The 23,373-nt window shown below is 43.0% G+C and overlaps 2 protein-coding genes and 1 pseudogene across 4 annotated transcripts in view; 1 reads left to right on the top strand and 2 right to left on the bottom strand.

Annotated features, from left to right (window-relative positions):
* ZDBF2 (zinc finger DBF-type containing 2) overlaps window positions 1-2,911 on the bottom strand; it is a 127,288-nt gene extending 124,377 nt beyond the window's left edge. Inside the window, exon 1 of the mRNA XM_069225972.1 lies at window positions 2,117-2,911. The gene's annotated coding sequence lies outside the window, so the exon portion shown is untranslated. The remainder of the gene's footprint in view (window positions 1-2,116) is intronic.
* A 69-nt stretch (window positions 2,912-2,980) lies between these two features.
* The window catches only part of FASTKD2 (FAST kinase domains 2), a 211,076-nt gene continuing 190,683 nt past the window's right edge, over window positions 2,981-23,373 (top strand). The window contains exons 1-3 of one of the 3 annotated variants that reach the window (XM_069225975.1): window positions 2,981-3,103; window positions 3,473-3,536; window positions 19,817-20,677. In XM_069225975.1, the coding sequence (XP_069082076.1) occupies window positions 19,904-20,677 (774 nt within the window). In that variant the 5' untranslated portion in view covers window positions 2,981-3,103; window positions 3,473-3,536; window positions 19,817-19,903. Of the gene's footprint in view, window positions 3,104-3,353; window positions 3,537-3,862; window positions 3,969-19,816; window positions 20,678-23,373 lie in introns of those variants that run through there. The other 2 variants (XM_069225974.1, XM_069225973.1) reach the window with 2 other exon arrangements.
* LOC138283469 (small ribosomal subunit protein eS4-like) lies at window positions 5,307-6,101 on the bottom strand (annotated as a pseudogene).

Here is a 23,373-nt window from a genome sequence, read left to right as displayed (position 1 = left end):
GAAGGTGGGCATTTTCTTGCTTAACCCATTCTGTGACTCTGCCTGTTTGTGGATTCCCTGTCTGGGTCAGTTTGACAGTTGGGCTGTTTGCACATTTCTCTAGAGACTTTTCTTTGAAGTACGCCTACTTCAAAGGGCAAAATGGGTATAAGAAGGGCACCCAAAACCACAGACTTTAGATCACTTCTTGAAACCAAGAGGAACCTCTGCCTGGAGAAGAGCTGAAGAGCTGAGGAAGAAGAGCTTCCCTGCCTGTGACTGTGCTTTGTGGAGCTATCCTGCAGTTGCTGCTTCTGCCTGTGCTAGAGGACAAAGACTGGATTTTGTGTGCCTTCCTTCTTGTAAAGAACTCTCCAAGGGCTTGATTTAGAGCTTGCCTCCTGTTGTTTGAAGTTTCAGGGACAGCAAAGACTTCTCTCTGCCTGCACCTGGAGCCTTTGCTGAGACTCCTACTCTGCCAAGGGGTGCCCATCCAGTTCCTGGGGCCCTGAAAGGAGAAGCTGGCAGAACAAGGTAAGAAATCCACGCACAGACCGCCGTGCGGGGAAAAGATCAAAGCAACTCCGAGACGTGGCTGTAAAATCGACGCGTCGCCGGCTTCGCGGCTGAAATAAATGCTCGCCTGTTCTGCGGCTGGAAGATGCGCAGCATTGCTTACGGATACTGGTGTGCTCGCAACCCGTTCTGTGTGGTTTTCGGATCATCATGCGGGTGGATTTCAGATGCAAACATCGCTGGGTGTATAAAAATGAGGCAAGGCCTGCCCAGACCCGAGAGTGCTGTTTGGATTGAAGCATCGCTCTCCTGCGGAGAGAGGAAACGACACACGCCGACCCCACTGAAGGAGAAACGACGCAAGGTCTCGTGAATGATATCGACACATCGCAAGCCCTTTTTTGACGCACACTCGCCTGTGCAGGTTTTTTTTTGACACACCCAGGTACATTTCCACACCAACAGTTAGTGTTGTGTTTAAAATTATATGAAGATTCTTTTTGGTTTTTAATTGATAACTTGACTTGTGTATTTTTGTTGTGTTGGTCTTGTTTTGTTTAGATAAATATTTTCTATTTTTCTAAACCTGTGTTGTGTCATTTTGTAGTGTTTTCATTAAGTTACTCTGTGTGTTGGTACAAATACTTTACACCTAGCACTCTGAAGTTAAGCCTGTCTGCTCATGTCAAGCTACCAAGGGGGTGAGCGGGGATTAGCTGAGGGTGATTCTCTTTTACCCTGACTAGAGTGAGGGTCCTTGCCTGGACAGGGGGTAACCTGACTGCCAACCAAAGACCCCATTTCTAACAGTTATGCATTAAGGCACTTCAGGGACCCATCACCCCTGAGGCACACCCCTGAGGTGCATTCTAATATGAGGGGCAAGCTGCAATGCAATCAAGAAGCAAAAGCACAGTGGTGCCCAGCGGCGTGTTCTGTTTCAACAAAGCTGTGGTGCCTACCTTAGCACGACTGCCTCTGTCTCACCAACAGCAGCGAGCACCAACATTGTGTCACAGCACTACTCAAGTTTGAGGAGCTGCAGCCTGACTTTGATGATTGGTGGGAAAATGCACTTTTAAACCTCATTGATAAATGCAATCACTGCAGATTTCTGTGTGTGTGTAACCAAAGAGAAAGGAACTGAATTCTGGTTAGTTGAAGGGGAACGGTGACTATTGCATTATGGAGCTATAGGGTCCCAGTCTGTGACTAAAAGCACTATGAACATGCAAGCCATTATTTTAAAATTGTATTACACCTGGTATAAGATAGGCTTCCAAAAATCTGGACATAGCGATTTCTTATAAAACAATTGTTTTTTAAATATATGTTTTAGTAATATGCAAAAAAACTGCTTTACGGGTACTTTACAACCGTTTCAAGTTCTTTATAGAGCTTCTCTTTGCTCAAAATGGAGGATTTTCTGATCTTTCTTTTCACTGAGTTTCCTACTTACTCGTGAGGAATGTGTACCTTCAAGTGTCACACATTTGATCGTTAAATGTCACATTTACTTACACAGAAACCATGAAAATGTCACACATAAGCAATCAGCAAACTTGGCTGCTATGAAACGTAAATGTACATTATAAATCAGCATTTGTAAGCAAAAACTCACACTGGCTCCTCAGGCATGTGCTATGGAGGATCAGAGCGAAAGACCATGGTGGTCCCCTCAAATGAATGTGGCAATGTAGTGGAGAAACTTTGCTGTCCACCATCCAGAAAGTTCAAGGCATGCAGTTAATAATGCCGTCTCTTTCAAGTCCCCGGTGCATGAAGGCAGGGCAGCCAATTCGCCCAGCGTTGGGGTAGTGAAGACCGAGATCGTTTGCTTATAGTTAACTCCAACTTTGGCCCAGCAGGGTAGTCTTGCACGACAAAGCGTGGAATCACACAATCTGAGGGTTGCAGTCTTTAGAGACCTGATCTGAGAGGACTGGGTGTTGGGCTCCCTCTCCATATACGGTTTTCCTTTGCACGAGAGGGACTGAGATCGGTTCGCATACGCTGGGTACAGCGAAGAGTGGCGGCTTAGAAAGAGATAAAGTTACTAGTGCGCTGAATGAGAGAAGCCAATGCGAGTGCATCTATGGTAAACGGGGTAAATGAAACAGGGCTGTGGGTGAGAGGGGCTGAGACCATCCTGCTGAACCCCATACTAGAAGCGGCAGACGGTGGGACTGATAGCATCTGCAAAGGCTCAGGTTTTTTTTTAGCTAGATCTGCTCAGGGTGCAGTTGTTGGACGGTCGGAACTCATCTGCACAAGGTCCCGAGTACCAGGAGCATGCACAGCAAAGCTTAAATAAGGCGCAGTACTCTTTTGAGGGATTATGGAACTTAGAAGGTAAAGAGCAGACACATATTCTTCCTGATAGTAAACAGTCAAAAAATCCGCCCTGACCCGGAAGAATAGTGAGACCAATCGACATTGAAGAAGGACAAGAACCCTAAAGAGTGTTAAAACCCGCTGGAAATGGTAGGGGTCTCAGGGATTGATTCCTGCCAGAGGCTTTGCCTTAGCCGCCTTACAGGAGAAAATAGATAATGGCCATTTCGGGATATAACGCTTATCCAGAAGACCATTCACCTTATAAAAAAAAGTAAATAGGTTTTGTCACAATGAGTATTTGCGTAGTTGGCCTGTCAAATTGATATCTTATAAATTTGAATAACAATATATTGAATTATTTGTAGTCCCTTATTTTTTACCTATAAAAAACAGCAATATGTTTTCGATAAACATCTATTAAATATCATAGTGGCTCTGTTAAAAGAGCTTTTCTTCTTTTCCTGCTCTGCTGTGATATTAATAGTTTGAAGTCATGACCCGGAAAGAAGGTACGTTTAGACTAGACACAGCTCCAGGTGCCCAGAAGCCCCTCCCGGGAGTACTCTTCAAGCAAGCCTTTGCGTGGAAAGAAGGATCGGCCTCCAGACTGACACTTCTCTTCCTTGATTTTCCGTTTCAGAACTTTCCGTTACCGAGAGTGGAAATGTATCTAACATCAATGGATCAATGTATATGCGCCTGAGGTAGGACATCTGTGGCTCTGTCGCTCCACCCCTTATTAACCTTCAACACAAGGAGCCAAAGCTGTTGTTCTCCTGTGTGGAAAACAAAAAAGCCTGTTACATATTTCGCTACACTATTTTCTATCTTATGTATTTCAAAACCAAGTACTGTAGAATTGTGTGCAATTACTATACTTTCAGTAAGGTGCTTCCTAAATATATTTAAACATGTTAACATTTCCGGCAATGTAATTTTTTCACATGAAATATGTTCACTACAAGATGGCCGCCGCGATAGAGCAGTATACTTGGCTCTAGACAGTACCTCGTATAGCTTTGATGTCAGTTCGTAGTCACGTGACCAGAATTGTAGTGACGATAGCCGTGGCACGTCATGACTGTCATGGCTGCCCCTGTAGAGTTCACCGGTCTGGGTGTTCTCTTCGTGAGAAGGTGAGTGTCAGACCCCTGGAACGACCAGCCTAAGTTTTCCTTGTAGGTTTATTGATTTTAGCAGGTTGTTCATGACATTTTGAGACGTTGACACTTACCGACGAATTTCCAAAAGTCGTGCCTCTTCTAAGTTAACTGACTGTGTTTCCGAATTTTGTTTTAAAGTCTAGCACGTTCCTTGGACTTTGGTTGTATATAGGCAGAGCTTTAAGCAGGATGCAAACACGTGGAGGGGTTTCTAAAAGAGTAATGGCCTATGTAATTAAGGGCGTGCCTTAAAACGTAAATTACAATTTTGTTTTCCCTATAGGTGCCACCCATCTGGTATTTTGGCACAACGTTAAGTAAAATTAACAACAGGCATTACCTTAACGTTTTCTAAATTAGTGGTTCATAAATATAGGGACACGTTTCAGTGTCCGTTTTTAGTTACTGTTGGGTCTTAGACCTGAAGGAACTTGGCCCACTTAAAGCCCTGCATGTATGTAACTTGTCTACATAATTTAGTCGTACAACATACCGTGTTTGTATTTAAAAGCTGTGGGTTGTTAGCAGTGCTTGTTATTCGGAACGGTAACTCATTAGCGAGTCCTAGATAATACAAATATTACAAATAATACAGCGCGTATGCATTTTTACTTACTGGTAGGGGCGCAGCTAGACCCAATTTACAGGGAGGACTAAAACTTTGGATAGTGGAAGCGGAACAATGCTCAGAACCAGAGTGAAAATTACTCGCGGTGGCTCTTTTTTATTGTTACCCGTACACTGCATAATGGGAGGAGGGGAGTTGGGTGACGTTTCCTGAGCAATATGTGGTCAAAGATGCATTTTAAATCACACCAGACTTTTTGTCATTGGTGTGAGCTAAACATCTTTTACACTGGTTAAGGATTTTCTTGCAGGTGCTTTAACATACTGTATGGCAAATGCTACATTTTAATACATATTAACTAGAGATTTAGGAATCATCCCCAAAAGAGTGTTTTGGAAAATATGCAACAAATGGCTCAATATAAAATATTTATTCAGGTTTTGCGTTGTTCATACTGCATTTCCCAGCACACAGTACCTATACATTGTTTGTGGGGTAAGATGTTAGTACAGGAGGCAAATCTTTGCTGTCAGGAGGAACAATCCTTCTTGTCCTTGCTCTTTTACTCATAGAAAGTTAAAGATGTACTCATTGAACTTAGGGTTTTTCATTATTACCAATCTCCCATTATGTATTTATGGTTTTGAGTTGCTTGGTCACTACTGTAGTGTGAAAAGCAACCTACTGTTAAATACGTTATTCCACAGCTGCAAGCATGTTTCCTTCCAGAGTTCCCATCCAGCTCAGCTGCTGATCTGCTTAGCTTGGAGTCTCTTGTCTCTTTGCTCAGTGATCGTAAGGCGGATGCCCTTTTCACGTGGGGGTGAGATCCAGTGCTTGTTACCCTTGCCAATCACAAAATGTTTGAAAGTCTGGTGGCAAAGGTATTGCCGTTAGCGTTCTTCACGTGAACAACCAAATGAGCCAGGATGCCTCTCTGTTGGTGATGATGCCAATTCGCCCCAAGTTAGCACCACCAATCGCCATACACAGGTTTCCGGTGTCAAACTTGATGAAGTCTGTAATTTTGCATGTTTCCAGATCAATCTGCACAGTGTCGTTCACCTTGATAAGAGGGTCAGGGTAGTGGATGATGCGTGCATCGTGTGTTACCAGATGAGGGATTCCCTTGGTCCCTACAAAGCTCTTCCTCACCTTGCACAGCTTGTTCTTGGCTTCCTCAGTGGTGAACTGTGAAAAGCCCCTTGGTGTCATATTCCAGACGGAAGTGCTCCCCAGTCTTCTCTATACTAATGACCTCCATAAATCCAGCTAGGTAAGTGATGTCAGCTCGAACCTTGCCGTCAGTTCGGATGAACCACTGCATGCAAATCTTTTTGACCTCATCTCCCGTAAAGGCATACTTCAGTCGGTTCCTGAGAAAGATTATCAAGGGCAGGCACTCCCTCAACTTGTGGGGACCAGTTGATGGACGGGGGGGGGGGGAGCATAAACACCTGTCAGTTTATCAGGCATCCAGTGCTTTGGAGCTGCAAGGCGCTTCAAATGCTTCTTGGGTCCTCGAGCCATGGCTGCATCTACAGTGTAATGCAACCTGCATCTGGCTAGATGTTGGCAGTAATAACACATAGAGAGCAGAAACTAAGCACAAGGTGAGAATATCTATGATGCCCTCACAGAACATGCTGGCCTCAAACAAGGGTGTTCAATACTAGAAGTTGCTACTACTGGCTTGCCACTGGATATGCCATGGTTGCATAGGAAAGTAAGCATAGGTCTAAAAGTTCTGTTTTCTTTCTGTATTTACACATTGTTGCCTCCTGGCTGCATCTGGGTTGTAAATAAGAGATTTCTGAATGGCTAAGAATAGATCAAGAGGTCAACTATGGTGGTCATATGCTGTGATGTCATTTCCAGTGCCCCAAGCATTTTACATAAGTGCAACACAGAACTGATACCCAAATTTGCACCATACGTAAGAACACCAGTAACAAAAACAGTGTGAAATAGTAATATATTTGATTACATTATTTGGCAACCACACATGAAGATTAAATGGTACAACTAAATGTCAGTGGATTTCTAATATATGTTTTTGAATGCTTGTATCATGAAAGGAATAATTAAAATTTTCTTGTGGTTAATAAAGTACTTCCAGAAGGAATGGTATAAACATCATAGTGGCTTCTAGCAAGAGTAATAGGGTTAAATCAGAAACATTTTAAACAATTATAGATAAATTGGAATAATCATAGAGCATGGGTACTCACAAACTTTTTCTCGGGGACCAAAATTGCAGTATGGTTTGCGGCCGAGGGCCGCACTGAAGTGACAGCGTGGGTGAGGGGGGGCGGGGCTTATAGGGGGCACAACCACCCCGCCCCCTTTTTCAAAACATTGCTAAACAATGCTGCATTTTGAATCCAGGTATAACTACAAACCTACCCCAGTAACACACACAGTGCACACACACAAAGCACCATCTGCACACAGCGCCATCTGCTCTCACCCCTACCCCAGTAACACACACAGCGCCCACACACAGCGCCATCTGCTCTCACCCCTACCCCAGTAACACACACAGCGCCGTCTGCACACAGCGCCATCTGCTCTCACCCCTACCCCAGTAACACACACAGCGCCATACACACACAGCGCCGTCTGCACACAGCGCCATCTGCTCTCACCCCTACCCCAGTAACACACACAGCGCCATACACACACACAGCGCCATACACACACAGCGCCATCTGCTCTCACCCCTACCCCAGTAACACACACACAGCGCCATCTGCTCTCACCCCTACCCCAGTAACACACACAGCGCCATCTGCTCTCAACCCTACCCCAGTAACACACACAGCGCCATCTGCACACAGTGCCATCTGCTCTCACCCCTACCCCAGTAACACACACAGTGCACACACACAAAGCACCATCTGCACACAGCGCCATCTGCTCTCACCCCTACCCCAGTTACACACACAGCGCCATCTGCTCTCACCCCTACCCCAGTAACACACACAGCGCCATCTGCTCTCACCCCCTACCCCAGTAACACACACAGCGCCATACACACACAGCGCCATACACACACAGCGCCATCTGCACACAGCGCCATCTGCTCTCACCCCTACCCCAGTAACACACACAGCGCCATACACACACAGCGCCATCTGCTCTCACCCCTACCCCAGTAACACACACACAGCGCCATCTGCTCTCACCCCTACCCCAGTAACACACACAGCGCGCACACACAGCGCCATCTGCTCTCAACCCTACCCCAGTAACACACACAGCGTCATCTGCACACAGCGCCATCTGGTCTCACCCCTACCCCAGTAACACACCCACAGCGCACACACACAGCGCCATCTGCTCTCACCCCCACCCCAGTAACACACACAGCGCACACACACAGCGCCATGTGCTCTCACCCCTACCCCAGTAACACACACAGCGCCATCTGCACACAGCGCCATCTGCTCTCACCCCTACCCCAGTATCACACACAGCACCATCTGCACACAGCATCTTCTGCTCTCACCCCTACCCCAGTAACACACACAGCGCCATCTGCTCTCACCCCTACCCCAGTAACACACACAGCGCCATCTGCTCTCACCTCTACCCCAGTAACACAAACACAGCGCACACACACAGCGCCATCTGCTCTCACCCCTACCCCAGTAACACACACACTACATTAAAAACAAATAAATAAATAACCAAAGAGCCTTACCTGCCTTAATAAAGCACTGTAAAGATGCCACAAATGTACAACGGCACAGCAGGCGGGCGGGCGGCAGACGTGGAGACGGTGACAGGAAGCAGACAAAAAAGCCCTGTAAAAGTTAGCTGCAAGCGCTAACTTTTAAGGGGCTTTGGCTTCCCACCACTAGCCAGGATCATCATGGAAACGCCATAACTAATGGCCGCCGTAGGTAAACATAGAGGAGGGCCGCGGGAGCATGCGCGAAGTAGCCACTATTGCGCATGCTCCCGCGGCCCTCTTCTATGTTTATGTACAGTGGCCATTATTATATGGTGTTTCTCGGAGGTCCGCGGGCCGCCAAGATAGGTCCGTGGGGCCGCTGGCGGCCCGCGGGCCGTACTTTGAGTAACGTCGTCATAGAGTGTGTAAAATAATTTAGTCATTGCGTAGTATTCTGGTGATCTGCCTGCCTACTTGAAGCTTTCTTGGACCTGCCACAACACTGCCATGCATTATTCTTCCACAGTGCTGTGATTTTTTTTATTTATTTAATATTAGCACCTTAATTCATGTTTTATGGTACTTTTGAGACTTTTTGAAGTGTTTTAGTCTAAAGGTGTTATAATGTTTCACGAATCATTTGTTTTTTTCATTTAAGAACTACATAATTGTTATAATATATATTTTTAAATTTACTACAGCAGATTATGCAGTTTGTAACACTGTAAAGTCACCTGCCATCTCTTCAGTGATAGCCCTTCAAGCTTTTGAGAATGATAACATGGCTGAGAACATCATCCTGAAATTCAAAACGTCTGCAGGTTACATAGACATAGATTTCTGCTAAGGGCTCAACATAGACATGTAGATCTACCACATAAAGCTGCATATCATGTGCATTAAATAGATTGATTGATAAAATATGTTTTTACCAGATGTCAGAATACAATCTTTCTTTTGTTTCCTTTTTTTCAGATTGAGCCTACTAGACAGCATGTGTGCTATCTGGTGTGAGCCATATTGTGGGTTAACCAATAACATACAGGGGTTTGGAGCCAGCCCACTGCTTTCCCTTGGTGTGCTTTTCTGTGACTAGCATATCCTTGCTTCTTATTCAATGGATTTCCTTGGCCATCTTGTGTCTGCCCAGCCCTGTGAGCAATGCACATTTACTTGTGTCCTCCCACTGCTCACTTTTAGGGACCTGCTTTTTTGCCTTAGCATGCTACTAGAGTGCATAGATTTTCCAGCTGTTTCCTTAGCATGCTTAGACCCAACCCCAAATACTTGTTCCCTGTCCTCTGCATGCTGGTCTCTAACCCATTGATTCTTCTTCACAACTACTCCCTCTGTTGCTTCCCTCATATTCTTCTCCTTCTCTCTCACCTGTTTTGTCCTCCCTCCCTTCCCTCATACCTCCCCTGTTGCTTGCCTGCCCATGTGCTTTTCCCCTGCCTGCTCCACATTGCTTTCTCACCCATTACTTCTTCTTCCCACCCCATCCTCTGTGTTGCTTCCCCCACCCGTGTTTGCTTCTCTCACCCATCACTTCTCCTCCCCATCCTCCGTGTTGCTTCGGTCCACCTTGTTCTATTACACCGCCACCCCTTTGCTTTGCTGCTTCCTCCCCACCCCAACCATCTGTTGCTCGCTCCACACAGATGTTTCAATGAAAAAATCAACTCTTGAGATATTTTGTAGGCGCATGCATGCATGGTGTGCGTCCCTGCAAAATTATGCAATCATTGAATCATAGCTCCTTTATTTATTTTTATTTCCTTTAGTCATGATGTCTAAAGCATTCAGAGGAGGAGAGCGATGTTCACAGAAAAGAGCAGGGTTGCAGTGGTCATAGAAAACAATGAAAAAGGCAAACAAATGCTTTTAAAGTCTGTAAATGTCTTTTCAGATTTGCTGGGCCTAGAAACCTTTGGTTCTAACCCAGTCAGCCGAGCCCACAGAACCTGACGGGGCGGGGGCTAAAGCCCTTCCAGCCTATTGGGCATTGTGTGCCAGCTTACCGGTTAACCACATTACATCAGGTCTTTCCCACAGCTGTCAACTTGCACCGTATCATGAGGGTGACTTTTAGCCAGTCCTGACTTTTCGTCTAGGTGTTGTACAAATGTTGTGACTTATAGGCCTGTATTGTTACATGAAAGATTGGACTTGCACAAGTCTCAGTGTGATAAGTGTATTGTCTAATAAGCCAGCACTGACTGTATGTTACTTTCAGGACATGGAAGGCTCTTCAGCAGTTTAGTCTTTCTTAGTGTAATGCTTATGAAATTCCAGACCCGGCAAACTAAAATAGTGAACACACAGGAATTGGCATTTATAATTCACCATGGATGTTTAATCATACATAAGAAACCACATTTCAGTCGGCATGACAGAGACAGTCCTCATGAGAATGGATTTCTGATTCCTCATCGATACTCACCTGCCGCAGTGAATGCTTAGTATTTAGGACACTAGAGTATCTTCCCTGTGCATCTTCTTGTGAGGATTTGGGGTGTGCTATATGGTATGGCTGGATACTCTATTTTGCAGAACACTCACAAATACTGTCTTTGGTCCAGTCAGGTACATCTACGTAACCTTAAAGGAACAATGTGTAACACATTTAACAACACCAAAAAAAACCAAGGCAGTCACTCAACACGAAAGAAACAAGATACCAGGATAGAAACATAGATTAGATTTTTATGAATCTTTAGAAATCTTAATCATCAAAATACACCAGAGGGTTCAGGAGAGATAGCATTTTAAAGGTATAAATAACTTTAGCATCAACAGCAAACAAGCATTGGTCTCAAAAACTTTTAAAACTTTGAAAAGTTTGGAAAAGTTAGTTTGGCAACTCAGGTCCAAATTGGGTGACCAAGTCCAGAAAGACAGGTCCAGGGGAGCCAGAGAGGATACTTTGAATAGTTACCTGGCCACCAGAGCTTTGTCTTTTTTTTTTTTGAGCAAGATCCAAACTTTATAGGATGAGAGTCATAGACGATAATGTAGTGGTCCGATTGCAGAGGTATGCAGGCTCAAAGATTCTCAAGGATGCTCTGGGTGGTGAGTGGTCCATGGATGTGAGGTCTGGTTGAGCCCTCGGTCCACAGGTGAGTGGCCGCGACTCTGTCCATGGATTTTGGGGTCCCACAAAGCCCTCTTTGCAGGATTCCAAGGGCTGCTGATGCAGTCCTTGTGCTTTTGCAACACAGTCAAATCTTTGGGTGCTGGTGTCTCTCTCAGGTGATGAATCTAGTCACAGCCAACACTCACAGGCTCAGCAGATACAGGTTTACCTGTTGGCTTTCTCCAAATTGTCTTTGGGGGTGTCCGGCAGCGACAAGACTTCTGCAATGGCTACCAGAAATGTGACTTGGGCTCTTCAGTTTTAATGACCCCAGGATCAGCCAACTGACCCTTGGAATCTCTGCTTCGGACTGGGGTCGGGGCTCAGCATTCCCCTGAGCTAGGCAAGCAGAACAGAGTCCAGACTTCACTATCCCAGAGTGCAGCAGGTGCAGTCACTCTCGCTTCGCAGCCTCTCTCTGTGCTTTTCCAAAGGGTGCAGAGTGGTCTCCTTCTCATGCTCTTTCTAGGTCCAGCGAGTACATAAGTCTCGGGTTCCATGGATTCCCATTATATCCCAACAAAATGCCCTGAGCGATCAACATGGTCACTAGCCAATGGCCTAGTTGGTCCCCTCCCCTCTGGTTACACAGTTCCGGTGGTGTGTGCCATTTGACTATGCAAGGGTGCAACATTCTTGCCACAACCAACAAGGCAGAATCCTTCCTTGACTGTAAGGACCTTGGTCACCCACCCCCCAGATGTGGGGCTACATGCCCTTTGAAAACCGGTTTGCGAACTGCTTTTCCCTCCATTGTCCCTGGCTCTGCTCTGTCTGGGGGAAACAAAAGGCATCCACACAAGAGTGTTATTACAGTGGCCCTTCAAAGGCGACTTCACCTTTTGAAGCTCACATTTTCAGTTAACACTCCGGATACCCATCCTGTGGAAGGGAGGGGCTCACACCTTCCAGTGCGGCAACAGCTTTTGTTCCTAGTCTTAGAATCTTCACACATCTCTCCAGGTGGGCAGAAATCTATCTGTGTGCTTGTGCATTTGTGAGGCCACTGGACTAGCTAGGGCACAGAGTCACACCTTTGTACAAGTTGCTTACCTCTAGAAGTGCATTCATTTTGACTTGGTCATCAAGTTGCATATAATGCCACTATTAATTTGATATCTTACATAACCCACTTTGATAGTTCCAGTTGAAAGTTAGCCAGGTTTAGATGCCACCCGCTAACTCTGTATTAGACAGTTTGGCTACCATCATTACCTACAGCAAAGCAACAATTTGGAAGTGTTGCTGCTAAGGCAGGTCGTAAAACACATGTCTTACTTAACTAAATACAGCTTCCTGACACAGGACTCCAAAGGCCTTCCTTAGGGGAGACTTATATAAAATATTATTGGATAGGGGGGTGTTGTATCCAAAAGAAGGGAAAAACAGAGAAGGAATATTCCTGAACACAAAGTTTATTTCCACATCAACACCAACGTCCTCACAGCTCCAGGTACAGCAACTGACTCAGGAGCCGATGAAGTCATCAGAACTCCACGCACCCAACATTCCATAAAGGTACACTGCCCACCCCCAACGACAAATTACAATTGCACATTTTAAAACACAACACATCTTCCCCCTTAACAAACAGAACAAATACAAACACATATGCTACACATTCCCTTCTATGCTACAATAAAATATACAAAAGATATTTCTAAGAAATACATTGGAAATGAAAAATCCCAATAAATATTCCAAACCTTCCATACATAGACTAAGAAATGAAAAACAAGTTATACATAGGCAATAACGGCAAGTTGTATATAAGCAATAAAGGCAATATCCCACTGCCTCCCTAAATACCTAGTACGTCACAAACTGATTTAAATATTTGGGTCTAACAGCATTTCTTTTGGGCCTACCCATCACACCCTCCAGATTAGCACCTTCCTCCAACCTTTCAACTTCACCCTCACCCATCACCCACACAGTATTTCCTATGCCAAAATTTCCACGACCGTCATGCATGTTATTTTCTCGTATGTCTTCTCCTGACCCTCTTCCTAGATCACTAAATTGCCCAGAAAACACACATCCTCTTTCATGTGGAGAACTACCACACCCCACATTCTCACCTGATCCTCTACCTAAAGCACCGCCATCATAACCACTATCTTTCAACTCAACATCAGCCCAAACACCTGAATGTTTTACCCCAGGGGCTACATCTGTCACTTTCGCCACATTCCTCTTATTCCACCATTTGCCACCCTCAACCATAACAGAATGTTTGGATACTCTGACCACCTTGGCAGTGGGAAAAAAAAATTGACAATCCCTTTCCCTTCCCCTGAGTTTTTTTTACTCTAACTACATCACCTATACCAAATTGAACCTCCTTAACTCTTTTCAGATCGTCATATCTCAATTTGCTCTTGACCTGTTGCTTAATCACCTTGTCTTTCACCTGATTGATATCAGAAGCAACAACACCTCCTAAAGTTTCCTGTACAACCCACTCTGGAGACAGTTCATTGCAAGAATGTCTACCCTTCAAAAGTACAAAAGGAGCAACACCAGTAGAAGAATGTGGCGTGTTGTGATAACACCACATCCTTTCTGCCACCATCTCCTGTATACTCTTCCCTGACCTGATGGCCAATTGAATAGTTTCCTTGAGTAATCTATTTACTCTCTCAACAAGCCCATTACCCTGCGGACTATACAATGCAGTTGTAAGATGCTTAATATTAAGTCTTCTCAGAAATTCAACCATCTGGTGCGATACAAATTGCACCCCGTTATCTGTGACCAAAAACCTGGGAATACCTTCCCAATGAAAGATCTCTTTTAAAAATCCAATCACATTGGTGGTGTTAGGTTCTCTTAAAAACTTGTACGAAACCCATTTGGAATGATAATCTACTGCAACCAACACATATTTCTTCCCGTCATTATAACCCCCAACTGGACCAATGAAATCCAATCCCAATTTCTGCCAAGGTTTATCAGGAAACGGTACAGGACACAAAGGCACTTCTCTAGTATGCAAACCTTTATCCGCCCCCTTGCAAATGCTACAATTCTTAACTGCAAATTCCACCTCTGTGTCCATACCCGGCCACCAATAATATAAACGCAACCTCTTCCTTGTGCCAGTGATTCCAACATGCCCATCATGAGCCAGCTGTATCAACTTGTGCCTTAATTCATTAGGAGGTACCAAACGTTCCCCCCTCATGACAAGGTCGTCCTCCACGTTCAATTCCTCTCTAACCTTACAAAAAGGTTTTATTACTTCTAAAACACCATTCCCTGCCGGCCAACCCTCACAAATATATTTTTTAAGAAGCAATAGAGAATTGTCCTTGTTCATAGCTTCCGCCCAAACCTGCCTGGAAATGACTTCCCCAGAAACAAACACTCCGTCTATCATTCCCACCATGACATACTCATCCTCCATTTGCTTCCCCTCAATTGGATTGTGAACCGGACACCTGGAAAGAAAATCTGCTCTACCATTGTTCTCCCCAGGAATATGTTTCATTTTCATATTAAACTCATAAAGTTTAGCCAACAACCTGGTCAATCTAGGACTAGTCTTATTGAAAATTTTGTCATTCCATAGATAAACCAATGGCTTGTGATCTGTTACCAAAGTAAATTCTCTCCCCCACACATACATTGAAAAATGGTTGACACCCCAAACACAAGCTAGTGCCTCCCTCTCGATTGTGCTATAATTCACTTCGGCCTCAGAAAGTCGTCTGGACGCAAAAGCAATGGTAAATTCCTTGCCACCTATCATTTGACTTAAAACAGCTCCTAGGCCAATCCCACTCTCATCCACAGTAATGACAGAAGGTACGTCTTCATTGAAAGGATGAAGAGCAGGAGCCTCAATTATGAGAGTCTTAAGAGTTAAGAAGGCTTGAGCCTGCTCATCCTGCCACAGACATTTCTCACCCTTCCTCAACAACTTCCTTAATGGCTCTGTCAGATACGCAAAATTGTGAACAAATCGCGAGTAGTACTCACAAAGACCCAAAAAGGATCTCAATTGGTCTTTATCATTAGGAGATGGAGCATTTCCAATAGCCCCTAATAAGTCCTTCTTGGGTAGGATTCCCTGTGCACAAATTGTGTGACCTAAATATTCAACCGTCTCAACCATGAATTTACATTTCTCTTTTCTCACCGTAATCCCGGGCTCTTCCAGAATTTCTAGGACTTTATCAAGTTTGTGTATGTGTTCTTGAATAGACTCTGAGCCTATCAGAATATCGTCCTGATATGCCAACACTCCGTGTACTTCCCCAAACAATTGATACATTAGCTTCTGAAACACAGATGCTGCGGAAGCTAAACCGAAAGGCATCCGCAAAAATCTGTAAGCCCCAAATGGAGTGACAAATGTTGTAAGAGAACGAGACTCCCTACTCAACTCAACTTGATGATAGGCGGACTTGAGGTCAATCGTGGAGAACACTTTCATACCCCCCAATCGTGCCAATAACTCCTGTATTTTGGGCAGCGGGAAACAATCAACTAGAATATTTTTGTTCAAAGACCTCAAGTCCACACATAATCGCAAATCCCCCGTTTTCTTAACTGCAACCACAATCGGAGAAACCCATTGAGACGAATTAGTCGATTCAATGATTCCATCAGCACATAGCTCACGTACGTGCTCCTTTAACTTCCCTCTGATGCTCAAGGGCTCATTACGCACCTTGTGTACCACAGGTATCGCATCAGGTTTGAGAATTATTTTATGCTCATAACCTTTTACAGAGCCTAGCTTATCCCTGAAAATCACAGTATGCTTGTCTAGGACATCTTTAAGAGTATCAAGTTTTATGTCCACTTTCTCAATCAGGGTGATAGGTCGTTCAGTACCCGGTCTCAGAACCATCCCAAATTGTCCTTGATCTTTCCACCCCAGAATATTGTACCCTCTCTTGGCTACATATATTTTTGTACTAATAGTCTTCTGCTGATAACAAATCCTTTCTAAGAAATACCCCATCATATCAATTTTTTGACCATCAAAAGCTACTGTTTTTATGTCAGGAGCTGACAAGGGAAGGTTACTGCAATGTGAATGATAATTTGTATCAGATACAATTGATATAGGTGAGCCTGAATCCACAGTGACACTTAGCTTGACTTCCCCAATTTTAACCTCACATACTGGATCCTTAGAAAATTTGCAATCGGAATTAATATCATCGACAATCAAAACACATCTTTTTGAAAAGTCCACCTCCCCTCCATCTGTCAGCTTGTCAATGGCTTGCTGATGCTCAACTAACATTACTTTTTGCGATTGCTTGCATACACGAGCAAAATGACCAGACTTCCTGCATTTTATGCACACTTTCCCCAGTGCAGGACAATTTGAGGAATTGGCAGCATCTGACTTAGAACCACATCTGAAGCATAGTGAACTTTTAACATTATTTTTTTTTAAATCTGGAGTGCCCGACATAACTGTCTTAGACTTCTGTAAAACTATGTTCACATTTTCAGCCTGACTTATTTTCATTTTGCTTAACTCTCTGGAAGCTGTTACTGAACGCTCGATGCCTCTAGCAATTTCTAGTGTTTCACAGAAAGATGGATTTCTACAACATAATTTTTTTTCTTGGATTCTAGAATCATAACAATTCACCACTAACTGATCTCTTGGGTACTAATCGAGGGGTCCTAAAAATTCACAAGTGGCTGCTAATACCCTAAGCTCAGCTACAAAATTATCAATCGATTCGTGTTGGAATTGTTTTCGAGTAAAAAATTTGTGTCTTTCAACTATTATACTAAGGTCATCCTTAAAATGATTTTCTAACCTCTTTACAGCTTCAGTAAAAACATCCCAACCTTCACTGGATGAAGGTTGCACTTGGGGTTGATGATCAAAAATTCTCTGACCTTCTGTACCAAGGCAATTATACAAAATCGCCCTCTTTCGAACCGCAGAAAAATGTACCCCATCTATCGCCACTAAGTAACTTTCAAAAGACTTGAACCAGTGTTGCCATTTTATCGTGGGAATACCGGGTTCAGGCAAAAATGCCAGTGGCAAATTTGCTGTTTGCATACCGAGGAATAGACACTGGATGAACGTGTATATGACTAATAAGACACCACTAAAGATAAAAATTGAATAAGTGTGCGAATCAATGTACAAATCTGCAACCGCCTTCAATGTAGAGTAGTCGTGATACGTGCGTGAAATATTGCAAACAGATTCACAGGTCTGCAGATCCAGAAAAGCAGATGAATGTGCGAATCACTGTGCGCATAACATTTTAAGTCCACATGTCCATACAATTTGTACTTTCACTGTAAATTCACAGTCAGAATAGAAGTGTGCGAATCACTGAAAAGATCCGCAATTGCGTAGAAATATCTTCCATTCAATAGCAACAGTGAAATAAATACCAGAATATGTACAAATCCGCAAGGTGCACTTAAAATAAAGAGTGCGCGAATTACTGTGCACCTGTCCGCGTGATAGTGGATTCTTATTTTCTCGCAGTCAGAATAGAAGTGTGCGAATCACTGAAAAGATCCGCAATTGCGTAGAAATATCCTCCATCCAATAGCAACAGTGAAATAAATACCAGAATATGTACGAATCCACAAGGTGCACTTAAAATGAAGAGTGCGCGAATTACTGTGCACCTGTCCGCATGATAGTGGATTCTTATTTTCTGGTGCAGAAAGTCCAGCACAGGTTTTCTTTGTTTATGTGAATAAACACAGTAGAGGCACACAGAATTCCTCTGACGATTTGCGGATTTATATATCACTGTTTGTAAACCAAAACATACACTACAGTAACCAGAATTTGCTCCACATTGTTTAAAAATATGTAGATTAACCCAATGTCGCATTAACTACAGCAACAAAGAAGAGTTAAACCGGTTCCTCTGAGTAAAATGTTTGTTGAACAGGCGTAACTAGGCAACAGGAACTGAAACCAGAGGACTTCTCGGGCGCAAGCAGGCAAAGGCCCTTAACAAAATTCCTGAACGAGATTGTAATCTGCTTTAAAATTGATTTAAAAACACCAGCATACTCTGTCAGCTGAAAGATTTCCGCTTAATATAACCATGAAGTAAACGAGTGTGAGGACAAGAAATAAATATCATAACAGTTACGTGGGTCCGGATGGTGTTGATAGAAGCTCGTCGCCAATTATGTTGTATCCAAAAGAAGGGAAAAACAGAGAAGGAATATTCCTGAACACGAAGTTTATTTCCACATCAACACCAACGTCCTCACAGCTCCAGGTACAGCAACTGACTCGGGAGCCGATGAAGTCATCAGAACTCCACGCACCCAACATACCATAAAGGTACACTGCCCACCCCCAACGACAAATTACAATTGCACATTTTAAAACACAACAGGTGGCTTTGCCATAGGTTTAAATGGCAAAGTCGAAATGGGCAGTGAAAAAACTGTCTTTAGGGCAGGGTAGGGGCCATTTTTAATCTTGTCACACAAAGAGTGGCACAATCAGTGCTGCAGCCCCAAGTGGAAACTCGGTTTTACATGCCATGGGTACCAGATACTAGGGTCTTCTAAGTTAGTTATTTGGATGTATCCAATTCGACGTACAATTTATATGGGCTTAAAACACTGGCATTGAGGTCTGGTTAGCAGGCCTGAGTGCACTCTGAGTCAAAAACTAGCAAGCAATAGTCCAAATGGGGGGCAACCGTGTGGGGAACCTGCAAAAAAAAAAACAAAAAAAAAACTGTTTCCTGAAATTCTCACCTGCCGCTGCCGAATTCTGCGGTTGGTGGTCTAGATTTCACCGCATGTCCTTCTTTCACCTCTCTAAATGTCCTGTTCTTTTTCAGCCTTTGTTGTTGTTTTTCTGTTACTCTCTTCCTCCCGTCTTCTTTTTTGCATTTTTTTTTCTCTCTCTCTCTGATGATGAAAAGTAAGTTCCAGTGGAAAAACAAAATGAATGTCGCCCTTCACTGTATGACTGTCGTTACCTAACTTTGCAGCACCCTTTCATGTTCTTTATTTTTAAATGTTTGATTATTAATGCCAATATATTTATGAATTACGAACCCTGTGGCATTGGTGTGCCTCATGTGCAACCTTATGTCTAATTTATGTCAATGGGTGTCCATTATTGTGCCACCAGATAATTGTTATTCAGTGAACCAGAAAGAGCCATTGTTTTTTAATAGATTGTATCTAGATTCCTAAGGATATTGCGTTGCTTCTGTTATACTAGTTCCTTTTTAAACCAGTAGAACCTTCCAGGCTGAGTTTTTAACAATGAGAAAAGTAAGGGCACAAGCCCCTGAATGCAAAATGTCGTTGGTCAAAAAGCCATGGCTGAACAGAGTTTGAAATCAACTGCTTCAGTTTTCAATGTCTTGCCTGCTTCACAGAGAAAATAGTAAAGCTCTTGCTTTTTTCTTTGTAACAATTGTTATATTTGTTCTCATTCTGTTCAACAGATAAAAGACGATCTACACCTGGTTGTATTTGGATGATCATTTTTGTTTATGAAATGGTTCTTATGAAATCTATTTGAAATTGCCACAATGAGCAATTGTGCAAGTCGTTCTGTCCTGAGGGCTTTTGGTCAAGTTCAGATAGTGAGGCCTTCCCTGGACCACAGAGTCACTGGAATGACTGCAACCCATTGTCTCAGTAGAAAACTACATTTGTTTCAACTAGGCAACACATGGGCACATCTTTCAAGAACTTCCTGCAAGCCTTGGTCATTCGTTCGTTTTTTTAATGGAGATAGACCAGTTGGTAGTGCAGAAGACAGACGTCCAGAAACTAACTCCGAACAAGGCGACACAAGTGAACAGTCTGAGCAGGTTCAAGTTCCTGAAGCAGTATCTTTGAATTCAGTAAATCATTTTCACCACTCCTTTCCTAAACGACAACAGTTTGCTTCAAGGCAAAACTTTGCAAGCTCCTTGGAAGAAGATGCAAATATTGAGGAATACAATCATCACGTCATGAAGGAAGATTCACAGCTACAAGATTTTACTGTTGCTCTACGAAAGTGCACTTCTCCCTCAGATGTGCTAGACCTTACAACCCACTACTCCCTATCTTGGAAGCAGCACAGCAACTGTCTGACCAGCATGTGGGATTCCACAAAGAAGATGTCTGAAGAGAAGAGACGGTATGAGCGGACCTTGATGTTTGAGCACCCAGCTTTTGCACGGCTCTGTCTCCGAGTTTCACAAGAAGCCAGCAGGATGACCCCAGATGATTTGGTATACAGCTTACATGCACTGCTTAAGTTGAAAGTTCCTCAGCGTGCAAGAGTGACTGCAACTCTTTTCAGGCATTGCCAGGTAAGAATACTTGCATATTTTTATTTTTTACATTTTCTTCATTAATATCATGTTGTTCTTTAAAAGTTACCTTTTTAAAAACGTTAAGCTGCATTCTTTTTTAGAGTTAATCATTCCTCAGTGTAAATGCTACATCACATTTCACAATAGTTAGTTATTGTTTATTCATAAAAAGTTAGCATAGGCTATGATGCCTTTCAAGAGTATTTGTGGGAGAAGCAATAGAAAAGAGTGCTATGGAAGAAAAGTCTGAAGCCAGCCGATAAGTTAAGGGGTCCTGGCCATGTTTCCCCAAATATTAGCAAAACGAAATGGAAGAGGGATGATTCCTAATGGGTAACACGGCAATCACTAAAACTAAGTTGTGGTTGTTGAGATGGGAATGGCCTGACAGAGAAGTCGAAGATTAAGGTTGAACTCTCAAAGGAAATATATGGTTTCTTTGGATATCTGTTTATTTAAACTGTTTGGTTCTAGTAAGATTCACTCAATGATAGTAATGTTTGTATAAATCCAGAAGCGATCTAACAGGACTAAATTTAGATCAAGTTGAGTTTCTCTAGGAAAAGTGGAGCTTTAACATTACCTATTCCCCCAGATGGCACGCCAATGACTGTTAATTTTGTAACTCTGCTGAAATCTTTTTCAGGGAATAGGTAATTGTTGCATTGATGCAGCTGGTCTGATGATAGCATAACTTGTCATTGATTTGACCGGAACTCTGTGAGATTCATCAAGGATTTAGTCAAGACATTGATAGCTAAGCTCAAGTAGGATTCAATCAGCCTACCATTGACAGTGTCGGGGGGTCTCCTAGCGCTCTGTAAGTGATGAAAAAGGCAGGCTTTGCCTTTCAGACTGATTTGGAGCATTTGTGGATAGTAGGCAAGATATCAGACTAAGTCTCATCTGACAAATGAAGATTAAAACATTACTCCCCAACGATTAAGCCTTAGCAGTGCATGCTACTGACAGTATGTTACATAATGGGCTGGTGGGAGCTGAGCTTTAGGATAGGGTATGACCATGTAAAAGAGGGATGCTAGTGTGAATTTTCGATTTAACAGTTAATGGCTATGAACTGGTTAATTTTTTCATGTTAGCCATGAGCGTCTCATAATTGCCATCTTCTTGGCTGGGAAAGGTTGAATAGTCTTTGCATTTTAAGAACAGTCAATGGGTAATGGTGTCTGTGGTGAAAGCACCTATCCTGGCCTAGTCCTTTGATTTTAGTGTCTTTGATAAACGAAATCACCTTCATCTGTTTCAGTAATGAAGGTTTTTATGAGCCATTCAAAGCGCGAATGGTACCCATGAATGAGGCCTAAACCAGCAGTGAAAATGTTGTGGTTAAAAGGTAAATTTTGATTTTAAAGTGGAACATATAATTTAAATTCCACTTTAAAATCCATTTACACAGGAAAATAACGGGGACCCTAATCAAAGGACGTAGTTATTGAGAATCAGTCTCCCTGTATTGATTTCTTGCCTTGTGCTTTGGTTAGGAGTATAGCTACTGCACCTTAAAAACAGCATGCCACATTATCTGCTCGAGTTTTTGTGAATAACTGTGCCTCTCCACACTCAACAATTGTAAAAGTTACCATATGAAATTATTTGCATATGCTTTTATGTTATTTATGCAGTAGGACCCACAATCCTAATATTGACACCTTACACCATAGGAAATCGAGCATGTGTTCTTATTAACTTTGACACCTGAATCGTTTGCACCAATCTGTGGGATGCCAACCTTCGAAATTGAGCTTTAATTATACAAAATTTGGTGTCAGTTGGTGAAAGAGATCAATAGTTCTTTAAAAAAAAACAACAAAAGGAACAGGGCAAAACAGGTCTCTTTTATAAAAATGCAGGATTTCCCACAGTTGGTTTTTGAGGTGACTAACTCAAAAACCGTTGAGCTAAAGCCCACCTAGTTTGTCAGGGTTTATCTTTTTTCCTTAATTCTGTGAAATTTATTGGTTTGGTGAGGTTATCTAGCTATTTCAAAGTTATTATTTAAAAAAACAAAATCATGCAGTGGGTCATATGCCCATAAATGTTTGCAGACAATTCATCCCAAAGGAAGAATCGTGATAAGTGTGTATGCATCAAGTTTGCGCATGCACGTTTTTACACGTTTTGAATGTTCTTGAATGTTGGAAGTCACACACTGTATATTCAAACAAATCATTTAACAGCACTCTGAAACTGCATGGGTAAAACCTGCTCTGACAAGACTGTCACTCATTCCACACTCACAAACAGGTCACCAATTACGCAGGGTACCAAACAAAGTTCTCACAAGTAAACGCATTAAGAAACTAAGCACAAGCAAAGCTTTAATTCGGAGGGGGCGGAGAGAAGCAGAGTGCTTTGCTTGTACCTCTTTACCCACCCAAACACACCTCTGTTCAATGCTTGTGAACACCTAGTAACACACATTACCAAATGCAGAATGCACAAAGCCCGGGCCTTGGAAACCCAACTATGACACACACTTATGACATGTAGTTAGGTTCCAGAAATACTACTCTGCTATTAAACTTATTTACAAACTTTGATGTGCAAAGCACTCTCCCTTTCAGGACAAAATGTTATCCCTACCACACTACGCAGAACATGTTGAGGTCAAGAAATGTAAAAACATTGTGGTTTGGAAGATCTTAATGTGTAATACACTTGCCTTTAAACAA

The sequence above is a fragment of the Pleurodeles waltl genome, chromosome 3_1 (genome assembly GCF_031143425.1).
Source record: "Pleurodeles waltl isolate 20211129_DDA chromosome 3_1, aPleWal1.hap1.20221129, whole genome shotgun sequence".
Lineage (NCBI taxonomy): Eukaryota > Metazoa > Chordata > Amphibia > Caudata > Salamandridae > Pleurodeles > Pleurodeles waltl.
The sequence above is the reverse complement of the archived record's forward strand: the minus strand, read 5'-3'. Positions and strand labels throughout refer to the sequence as shown.